Raw genomic sequence first — 11,720 nt, 5'->3', positions numbered from 1 at the left:
GTGCTATGGGATGGGGGCTGTATGGGATGTGGGGTGGAGGGTATGGGATATCGCGATACGGGATATCGCGATATGGGCTGTGTGCTATGGGATGGGGGCTGTATGGGATGTGGGGTGGAGGGTATGGGATATCGCGATATGGGATATCGCGATATGGGCTGTGTGCTATGGGATGGGGGCTGTATGGGATGTGGGGTCTCACCATGTCTCCCCCCCCCCCCTCCTTTCCCTTTTACCCCCACAGGCTCCCGACCGCCACCACCCCCCGGAGCCGGGGGGGCCGGGGGTGTCAGTTGGGGGGGTCCCCCCTTCCCTGGGCCCCCCCGTCCCCCCCTTTGCCCCCCCCCTCCGCCCCCCCTTTACCCCTGCCCTGGCTGAAGGAGCCGGGGGGGGGGACGGACCCCTTGGACGAGCTCCTCTTTGGGACTGGGGGGGGCACCCCCGACCCCCCTTTGCGTGGGGGGGGCTCCCCGGGGCCGTTCCCGGCCCCTACCACCAGCACAGCCCCGGGGGGGGGGCGCCCACCCCCCCAGCACCGCCCCCCCTTCGAAGGGGGGGGGTCCCCATTCCATTGCCCTTACTCCCAGAAGGAGGAAGAGGAGGAGGAGGAGGAGGAGGTAGCGCCCCCCCCCCTCCATCATCACCCCCCCACCCCCCCTTTCTGGCTGGGGACCCCCCCGCCACCCCCCCCTCCTCCTCCAACCGAGGGGCCCCCCAAGACCTCAGGTACCTCCCCCCCCCCCAGCCCCCCAATACTAACGGGGGTCTCCTATCCAAAGAGCACCCCATTGCCCCCCCATTCCCCACCATCGAGCCCCCCCCCACCACCACCACCACCCCCACCACCCCCCCCTTCAACCCAACCTCCATCCTCATCCTCCCCCCCCCACTTTGACTTCGGGCCCCCCCCTTTGGACGATCAGTTCGAGGAGCCCCCCGAATTCGCCCGCATCCTCCCCGACGGCCTGGCCACCATCATGCGGATGCTGGATGAGTCCATCCGGCAGGGCGAGGATGAGGATGCCATCCTGACCCCCCCCCGGCCTTCATCCTCATCATCACCCCCGCACCCCCCCCCCACAACACCCCCACCACCACCCCCCCCGCCACCACCACCAGCACCCCCCCTCCTCGCCCGCCCCAAAGCACCTCATTATGGGGCTCCCCCCGGACAGGACCCCCCCGATCCCCCCCGCCTTTATCCCTTTGGGAAGCGGGATGATCCTGGGGGCCCCCCCCCCCCCGGCCCCCCCCCCCAGCATAAACCCATTGGGTTCCTTAAGTCTTTAGCAGCCGCTTTGGAAGGGGGGGGGACCACGACCACCACGACGACGACAATAGGGGCCCCCCCCCCCAAAAGGCCACCCACGAGGCCCCCCCCCAAGTCGCTACCTCAGCACCCGGCTGGGTGCCCCCCCCGCCCTCCTCCAAGCCCATTCATCCCAGTGGCCCCCCCCTTCATCCCAGTGCCCCCCCCTTTCATCCCAGTGCCCCCCCACCTTCATCCCGCTCCGATTCCGAAGCCTTGGAAGAGATCAGCCGGGCCTGCGAGACCTTGGCCGAGCAAGTGGGGCGCCCCCCACCTCCCCAAAGCCCCCCCAAGCCCCCCCCGGCCCCACTGAACCCCATCCAGACACCCCCAAAACCGCCCCCAACCCCCTTGGCCCCCATCCAACCCCCCCCGAAACCCCCCCAACCCCCGCTGACCCCCATTCCGCCCCCCCAACCTTCATTCAACCCCCTCCAACCCCCCTTAAAACCCCCCCAGACCCCCTTAAACCCCATCCCAGCCCCATCCAAACCCCCCCAAACCCCCCCCCATCTTGGGGGACGCCGGTACCGAAGACCCCCCCCCCGCCACCGCGCTCCCCCCCGCCGCCGCCACCCCCGCAAGGAGCACTTGGACCGCCCCGTCCTGGCCTCCTTGGATCTCCAAACGCAACCGGATAAAGGGGGGACCCCCCCCCGCCAAAACCCATCTCCTACCGCCGCAACCCCCCCCCTTCCCCCAACACCGCCCCCCACCGCCCCCCCCCAGCCCCCCCCGTCCTACGTCAGCTCCAGCGACCTCCTCAAGCTGCGGGCGTTGGGGGGGGAGGGCCCCCCCAAGGAGCTCAAAATCCGCTTGATCAAGGTGGAAAGCGGGGGGGGGGGCCCCCAAAGCGGTGCCGTCGGAGGGGGGGGCACCGGGGTCGTCGAGGTGGAGGAGCCCCGGGGCCCCCCCCTGGGCCAGCTCACCATAAGGCACAGCGCGGCCGAGGTGGTGCGGGCCAGCAAGTGAGTGCTGCTGGGGGGGGGGGGGGGGAGAAATGGGGTTATATGGGGGGGAAATGGGGTTATGGGGGGGGGTATGGGGTTGTATGGGGGGGTAATGAGGTTGTATGGGGGGGGAATGGGGTTATATGGGGGGGAATGGGGTTATATGGGGGGGTAATGGGGTTATATGGGGGTAATGGGGTTATATGGAGGGGATGGGGTTATGTGGGCGGAGAATGGGGTTATATGGGGGGAATGGGGTTATGTGGGGGGAATGGGGTTATATGGGGTAATGGGGTTATAAGGGGGGAATGGGGTTATATGGGGGGAATGGGGTTATATGGGGGGGAAATGGGGTTATATGGGGGGGAAATGGGGTTATATGGGGGGAATGGGGTTATATGGGGTTCTGTGGGAGGTAATGGGGTTCTATGGGGTTATATAGGGGGGAATGGGGTTCTATGGGGTTCTATGGGGGTAATGGGGTTCTATGGGGGGAATGGGGTTATATGGGGGGGAATGGGGTTATATGGGGGGAAATGGGGTTATATGGAGGGGAATGGGGTTATATGGGGGGAATGGGGTTATATGGGGGGAATGGGGTTATATGGAGGGGAATGGGGTTATATGGGGGGAATGGGGTTATATGGAGGGGAATGGGGTTATATGGGGGGAATGGGGTTATATGGGGAGGCAGTGGGGTTATATGGGGGGGAATGGGGTTATATGGAGGGGAATGGGGTTATATGGGGGAATGGGGTTATATGGGGGGGATGGGGTTATATGGGGGTAATAGGGTTATATGGGGGGGTAATGGGGTTATATGGGGGGAATGAGGTTATATGGGGGAATGGGGTTGTATGGGGGGAATGGGGTTATATGGGGGGGCAATGGGGTTATATGGTTATATGGGGGGGGATGGGGTTATGGGGGGAATGGGGTTATATGGAGGAGAATGGGGTTATATGCATGGTGAGGTCGTGGGGTTATATGGGGGGAATGGGTTATATGGTGAGGCAATGGGGTTATATGGGGGAATGGGGTTATATGCATGGGAATGGGGCTCTATGGAGGGTTAATGGGGTTATATGGGGGGGAATGGGGTTAGGGGTCAATATGGGGGGGAATGGGGTTATATGGGGGGGCAGTGGGGTTATATGGGGGTAATGGGGTTATATGGAGGAGAATGGGGTTATATGGGGGGAATGGGGTTATATGGGGGGAATGGGGTTATATGGAGGGGAATGGGGTTATATGGGGGGAAATGGGGTTATATGGGGGGAATGGGGTTATATGGGGGGGATGGGGTTATGGGGGGTAATGGGGTTATATGGAGGAGAATGGGGTTATATGGGGAATGGGGTTATATGGGGGGAATGGGGTTATAGGGGGGGAATGGTTTATATGGTGAGGCCGTGGGGTTATATGGGGGGAATGGCTTATATGGTGAGGCAATGGGGTTATATGGGGGAATGGGGTTATATGCATGGGAATGGGGCTCTATGGAGGGTTAATGGGGTTATATGGGGGGAATGGGGTTATATGGGGGGGAATGGGGTTATATGGGGGGCAGTGGGGTTATATGGGGGTAATGGGGTTATATGGAGGAGAATGGGGTTATATGGGGGGAATGGGTTTATATGGGGGGAATGGGGTTATATGGAGGGGAATGGGGTTATATGGGGGGAAATGGGGTTATATGGGGGTAATGGGGTTATATGGGGGGAATGGGGTTATATGGGGGCAATGGGGTTATATGGGGGGCAGTAGGGTTATATGGGGGGGAATGGGGTTATATGGGGTAATGCGGTTATAAGGGGGGAATGGGGTTATATGGGGGAATGGGGTTATATGGGGAGGCAGTGGGGTTATATGGGGGGAATGGGGTTATATGGGGGGCAGTGGGGTTATATGGGGGGAATGGGGTTATATGGGGTAATGGGGTTATAAGGGGGGAATGGGATTATATGGGGAGGCAGTGGGGTTATATGGGGGGAATGGGGTTATATGGGGAAATGGGGTTATATGGGCATTTGTGGGGATTGAAAGGGGTTTGAGGAGGTTAAAGGGGGTTAGGAGCAATTGGAGGGGGTTCGGGGGAGTTGAGTGGGTTAAAAGGTGTTTAATGGTGCTTGGGAGGGTTAAAGGGGGTTTGAAGTGGGCTGGGGGTTAAAGGGAGTTTTAAGGGGGATTTAAAGGGGTTAAAAGGGGTTTAAGGGGGATTTAATGGGGTTAAAGGGGTTTTGGGTGTGTTAAAGGGGGGTTGAAGGGGCTTAAGGGAGGTTTAAAGGGGTTAAAAGGGGTTTTTAATGGGGTTAAAGGTGGTTTGAGTGGTTTAAAGGTGGTGTGATGGGGGTTTAAGGGGGGATTTAAAGGGGTTAAAAGGGGGATTTAATGTGATTAAAGGGGTTTTGGGTGGGTTAAAGGGGGTTTGATGGGGGTTAAGGGGGGGTGAAAGGGCTTTAATGGGGATTTAATGGGGTTAAAGTGGTTTTGGGTGGGTTAAAGGGGGTTTGAAGGGGGTTAAGGGGGGGTTAAAGGGATTAAAAGGGCTTTTAAGGGAGTTTAATGGGCTTAAAAGGGGTTTAAGGTGGACTTATTGGGGTTAAAAGGGGTTTAGGGTAGGTTAAAGGGGGTTTGAAAGGGGTTAAGGGGGGCTTAAAGGGATTAAAAGGGCTTTTAAGGGGGTTTAATGGGGTTAAAAGGGGTTTAAGGTGGATTTAATGGGGTTAGAGCGGTTTTGGGTGGGTTAAAGGGGGTTTGAAGGGGGTTAAGGGGGGGTTAAAGGGATTAAAAGGGCTTTTAAGGGGGTTTAATGGGGTTGAAAGGGGTTTAAGGTGGATTTAATGGGGTTAGAGCGGTTTTGGGTGGGTTAAAGGGGGTTTGAAGGGGGTTAAGGGGGGGGTTAAAGGGATTAAAAGGGCTTTTAAGGGGGTTTAATGGGGTTGAAAGGGTTTTAAGGTGGATTTAATGGGGTTGGGGGGGTTAAAGGGGGTTTGAAGGGGGTTAAGGGGGGTTTAAGGGGGTTAAAGGGGCTTTTAAGGGGGTTTAATGGGGTTGACAGGGCTTTAAGATGGATTTAATGGGGTTAGAGGGGTTTTGGGTGGGTTAAAGGGGGTTTGAAGGGGGTTAAGGGGGGTTTAAAGAGATTAAAAGGGCTTTTAAGGGGGTTTAATTGGGTTTAAGGTGGATTTAATGGGGTTAAAGTGGTTTTGTGTGGGTTAAAGGGGGTTTGAAGGGGGTTAAGGGGGGTTTAAGGCTATTAAAGGGGCTTTTAAGGGGGTTTAATGGGGTTGACAGGGCTTTCAGGTGGATTTAATGGGGTTAGAGGGGGTTTGGGTGAGTTAAAGGGGGTTTGAAGGGGGTTAAGGGGGGTAAGGGGATTAAAAGGACTTTTAAGGGGGTTTAATGGGGTTGACAGGGCTTTCAGGTGGATTTAATGGGGTTAGAGGGGTTTAGGGTGGGTTAAGGGGGCTCTAGGGTGGATCCCTGCCCCATCGGTGCCGTGTCCCGCAGGCAGGCGCGCCTCAAGGGCCCCTTCCGTGAGTCCTACCTGTCCCCGGCGCAGTCGGTGAAGCCCCAGATCGATTCCCAGGAGAAGCTGCCCCGGGACAAGCTCAACCCCCCCACCCCCAGCATCTACGTGAGTCCTCATTGGCTGCCGCCAGACTCCCTCGATGCTCATTGGCTACTGCCAGGACCCCCTCCATGCTCATTGGCTGCTGCCAGGGCCCCCTCGATGCTCACTGACTGCTGCCAGACCCTCCTCCATGCTCATTGGCTGCTGTCAGGGCACCCTCCATGCTCATTGGCTGCCACCAGGGCCCCCTTGATCCTCATTGGCTGCTGCCAGACCCTCCTCCATGCTCTTTGGCTGCTGCCAGGGCCCCCTCCATGCTCAGTGGCTGCCGCCACGACCCCCTCCATGCTCATTGGCTGCCGCCAGGGCCCCCTTGATGCTCATTGACTGCTGCCATGACCCCCTTGATGCTCATTGGCTGCCACCACGACCCCCTCCATGCTCATTGGCTACTGCCAGGGCCCCCTCGATGCTCACTGACTGCTGCCAGACCCTCCTCCATGCTCATTGGCTGCTGTCAGGGCACCCTCCATGCTCATTGGCTGCCACCAGGGCCCCCTTGATCCTCATTGGCTGCTGCCAGACCCTCCTCCATGCTCTTTGGATGCTGCCAGGGCCCCCTCCATGCTCAGTGGCTGCCGCCACGACCCCCTCCATGCTCATTGGCTGCCGCCAGGGCCCCCTTGATGCTCATTGACTGCTGCCATGACCCCCTTGATGCTCATTGGCTGCCACCACGACCCCCTCCATGCTCATTGGCTACTGCCAGACCCTCCTCCATGCTCATTGGTGCTACCAGGACCCCCTCCGTGCTCATTGGCTGCTGCCAGGACCCCCTCCATGCTCATTGGCTACTGCCAGACCCTCCTCCATGCTCATTGGTGCCACCACGACCCCCTCCATGCTCATTGGCTACTGCCAGACCCTCCTCCATGCTCATTGGTGCCACCAGTACCCCCTCCGTGCTCATTGGCTGCTGCCAGGGCCCCCTCGATGCTCATTGGCTGCTGCCACGACCCCCTTAGTGCTCATTGGCTGCTGCCAGGACCCCCTCCATGCTCATTGGCTGCTGCCAGGACCTCCTCCATGCTCATTGGCTGCCACCAGACCCTCCTCTGTGCTCTTTGGCTGCCGCCACAACCCCCTCGATGCTCATTGGCTGCTGCCGTGACCCCCTCGATGATCATTGGCTGCTGCCAGGACCCCCTCCATGCTCATTGGCTGCTGCCAGACCCCTCCTCCATGCATATTGTCTGGTTCCAGGAACCCTTCAATGCTCATTGGCTGCTGCTAGAACCCCCTTCATGCTCATTGGCTGCTGCCATTACCCCCTCCGTGCTCATTGGCTGCCGCCAGACCCTCCTCCATGCTCATTGGCTGCTACCAGGACCCCCTCAATGCTCATTGGGCCACTGGCGAGACTCGCCCCCTTTGCTCATTGGCCCACCTTGATGCTTATTGGGCCGTTCACAGCCCGCCTCACTGCTCATTGGGCCACTGGCAGCACCCCTTGCAGCTCATTGGTTCACTGACAGGACCCCCTCGCTGCTCATTGGTTCACTGGTGGGACCCCTTTGCTGCTTATTGGCCCACTGACAGCACAGCTTGCTGCTCATTGGTGCACTGACAGCCCCCCGCTCACTGCTCATTGGGCCACTGGCAGAGTTCCCAGGGCATCCCTGCTTCTCATTGGCTGGTGAGAGGGGATGTGGGGCATCCCCTGCAGGTCCTTCCACCTGATTGGCCCACTGGCAGGACCCCCTCCCTGCTGATTGGTCTGCTGTAGGGGGTCCTGGAGCATCCACTGTGCTGATTGGCCCGTAGACAGGGGTCCCATGGTGTCCACCCTGCTGATTGGTCCACTAGCAAGGGTCCCTGGATGTACTGCCAGCTGATTGGCTGAGCAGCAAAGGTCATGGAGCATCCCCCCCTGCTGATTGGCTGGCAGGAGGGGAGATGCCCAGGGCATCCCCTTGGTGATTGGCCTGAGGGTATCCCTGCTGCTGATTGGCTGGCAAGCTGGGGAATCCCCGCACTGATTGGCTATGGGAGGGGGAATGTTCCCTGCTGCTGATTGGCCCATGGGTGAGGTATTCCCCAGGGGATCCTCATGCTGATTGGCTGAGGGGGGGGTGTGTGGAATTCCTTAGGACATCTCCATCCTGATTGGCTGGGGGGGGGGTGGGGTGTGTCAGGGCATCCCTGTCCTGATTGGCCCATAGGTAGGGAGTCCCTGTCCTCATTGGCTGCTGGACCAGGGCATCCCTGTCCTGATTGGCTGTCAGCTCAGGGCATCCCATTGCTGATTGGCTGGCAGGTTGGGACTATTCCCTTTGTGCTGATTGGTCCACACAGGAGTGCTGCTGCTGATTGGCCAGCAGGGGGCTTGGAGGGGAGGGGGTTACCGGTCTCCCATTGGCTGGGGAGGGGGGGAGGACCTCTGATTGGTACGTGGGTGGGTGTGCTGGTCTGTGATTGGTCCGTGGTTGGGGTGCCGGGCTCTGATTGGCTGTTCCCCCCCCTCAGCTGGAGAGCAAACGCGACGCCTTCTCCCCTGTCCTGCTGCAGTTCTGCACCGACCCCAAGAACCCCATCACCGTCATCAGGGGCCTGGCGGGGTCCCTGCGCCTCAGTGAGTGCCCAAAACACCCCAAAATCACCCCAAAATGCACCAAAATACCACAAAATCACCCCAAAACACCCCAAAATGCACCAGAATATCCCAAAACACCCCAAAATGCACCAGAATACCCCAAAATCACCCCAAATCACCCCAAAATGCACCAAAATCACCCCAAAACACCCCAAAATGCAACAAAATACCCCAAAATCACCCCAAAATGCAGCAAAATACCACAAAATCACCGCAAAACACCCCAAAATCGCCCCAAAATGGCACCAGAATACCCAAAAATCACCCCGAAACACCCCAAAATTCACCAAAATAGCCCAAAATCACCCCAGAACACCCCAAAATGGACCAGAATACCCCAAAATCACCCCAAAATGCACCAAAATGGACCCCAAACACCCCAAACCACCTCAAAATTACCTCCAAATCACCCAAAATACACCAAAATCACCCCAAACCACCTCAAAATTACCCAAACCCACCTAAAAATTACCCTCAAATCACACAAAACTACCTCAAAGTTACCCTCAAATCACCCAAAACACACGAGAATCACCCCAAAACCCCATCACTGTCATCAGGGGCCTGGTGGGGTCCCTGTGCCTGAGTGAGTGCCCAAAACACCCCAAAATGCACCAAAATACCCCAAAATCACCCCAAACACCTCAAAATCACACCAAAACACCCCAAGAAACCCCCAGAATCACCCCAGAAATGCACCGAAACACCTCAAAATCCCCTAAAAACACCCCAGGACACCCCAAAATACCCCAAAACACCTCAAAATCACCCAAAACACCCTAAGACACCCCAAAAACCACCCCCAAAATGCACCAAAACACCTTAAAATCGCCCCAAACACCCCAGGGCACCCTGAAATACCCCAGAACACCCCAAAACATCTCAAAATCACCCCAAAACACCCCAAAATCACCCCAGAAATACCCCCCACCACCCCAGGACACCCCAGGCAGCTCAAAACCACACTAAAACCACCCCAGAAATCCTCCAAATTACCTCAAAACGCCCTAAATCATCCCCAAAACACCCCAAAACACTACAATGTACCCTAAAATGCCCCCAAACACCCCCAGAACAACCCAAAATTACCCTAAAATCACCCCAAAACACCTCAAAATCACCTCAAACATCCCAGGGCACCCCAAAATACCCAAAACCACCCAAAAAACATCCCAAAACCACCCTAAAGCGCTACAAAATACCCCCAAACACCCCCAAATAACCCCAAAACAACCCAAAATTACCCTAAAATCACCCCAAAACACCTCAAAATCACCCCAAACATCCCAGGGCACCCCAAAATACCCAAAACCACCCAAAAAACATCCCAAAACCACCCCAAAGCGCTACAAAATACCCCCAAACACCCCCAAATAACCCCAAAACACACTAAAATTACCCTAAAATCACCCCCAAACCACCCCAGAACACCTCAAACCACCCCAAACCACCCCAAAATCACCCCAAAATCACCCCTGGGGACCTCAAAACCCACCTCTGGGGACTCAAAAGCACCCCCAGAGGGTCCCCCCAGCACCCATGGGTGCCCTGCTGACCCCTTTATCCCCCCTCCATGTCCCCCTCCAGACCTGGGGCTGTTCAGCACCAAGACCCTGGTGCAGGTCCCATCCCCATCACCCATCACCCATCCCCATCCTCAACCCCCAGCACCCATGGGTGCCCCGCTGACCCCTTTATCCCCCCCCATGACCCCCTCCAGACCTGGGGCTGTTCAGCACCAAGACTCTGGTGCAGGTCCCATCCCCATCACCCATCCCCATCCCCATCATCCATCACCCATCCCCATCACCCATAACCCACTCCCAGCACCCATGGGTGCCCCGCTGACCCCTTTATCCCCCCCCAGACCTGGGGCTGTTCAGCACCAAGACCCTGGTGCAGGTCCCATCCCCATCACCCACCACCCATCTCCATCACCCATCACCCACCTCCATCACTCCTCCCCATCCCCATCACCCATAACCCATCCCCCAGCACCCATGGGTGCCCCGCTGACCCCTTTATCCCCCCCCCAGACCTGGGGCTGTTCAGCACCAAGACCCTGGTGCAGGTCCCATCCCCATCACCCACCACCCATCCCCATCACCCACCACCCATCTCCATCACCCATCACCCACCTCCGTCACCCATAACCCACCCCCAGCACCCATGGGTGCCCCGCTGACCCCTTTATCCCCATGTCCCCCCCAGACCTGGGGCTGTTCAGCACCAAGACCCTGGTGCAGGTCCCATCCCCATCACCCATCCCCATCCCCATCACCCATCACCCATCCCCATCACCCATAACCCACTCCCAGCACCCATGGGTGCCCCGCTGACCCCTTTATCCCCCCCCAGACCTGGGGCTGTTCAGCACCAAGACCCTGGTGCAGGTCCCATCCCCATCCCCATCACCCATCACCCATCCCCATCACCCATAACCCACCCCCAGCACCCATGGGTGCCCCGCTGACCCCTTTATCCCCATGTCCCCCCCAGACCTGGGGCTGTTCAGCACCAAGACCCTGGTGCAGGTCCCATCCCCATCACCCACCACCCATCTCCATCACCCATCACCCACCTCCATCACCCATAACCCACCCCCAGCACCCATGGGTGCCCCGCTGACCCCTTTATCCCCATGTCCCCCCCAGACCTGGGGCTGTTCAGCACCAAGACCCTGGTGCAGGTCCCATCCCCATCACCCATCACCCATCCCCATCACCCACCACCCACCTCCATCACTCCTCCCCATCCCCATCACCCATAACCCACCCCCAGCACCCATGGGTGCCCCGCTGACCCCTTTATCCCCATGTTCCCCCCAGACCTGGGGCTGTTCAGCACCAAGACCCTGGTGCAGGTCCCATCCCCATCACCCACCACCCATCTCCATCACCCATCACCCACCTCCATCACCCATAACCCACCCCCAGCACCCATGGGTGCCCCGCTGACCCCTTTATCCCCCCCCCCAGACCTGGGGCTGTTCAGCACCAAGACCCTGGTGCAGGTCCCATCCCCATCACCCATCACCCATCTCCATCACCCATCACCCACCTCCATCACCCATAACCCACCCCCAGCACCCATGGGTGCCCCGCTGACCCCTTTATCCCCCCCCCCAGACCTGGGGCTGTTCAGCACCAAGACCCTGGTGCAGGTCCCATCCCCATCACCCACCACCCATCTCCATCACCCATCACCCACCTCCATCACCCATCACCCACC

At 58.5% G+C, this 11,720-nt stretch overlaps 1 protein-coding gene across 1 annotated transcript; it reads left to right on the top strand.

Annotated features, from left to right (window-relative positions):
* Positions 1 to 890: 890 nt before the first annotated feature.
* On the top strand, positions 891 to 11,502 carry LOC130595602 (lysine-specific demethylase 6B-like; the record flags this gene model as incomplete). Its single annotated transcript, XM_057402503.1, has 6 exons — positions 891 to 1,066; positions 1,489 to 1,663; positions 2,039 to 2,277; positions 5,773 to 5,899; positions 8,363 to 8,468; positions 11,468 to 11,502. Coding segments are annotated over 6 exons (858 nt in total), but the record flags the coding sequence as incomplete, so codon positions are not given.
* Positions 11,503 to 11,720: the final 218 nt, after the last annotated feature.

The sequence above is a fragment of the Pezoporus wallicus genome, unplaced genomic scaffold, assembly GCF_028554395.1.
Source record: "Pezoporus wallicus isolate ANWC-B61680 ecotype Strahan unplaced genomic scaffold, APGP_CSIRO_Pwel_v1 contig_14133, whole genome shotgun sequence".
Lineage (NCBI taxonomy): Eukaryota > Metazoa > Chordata > Aves > Psittaciformes > Psittacidae > Pezoporus > Pezoporus wallicus.
This window is presented reverse-complemented; position numbering and strand designations above follow the sequence as displayed.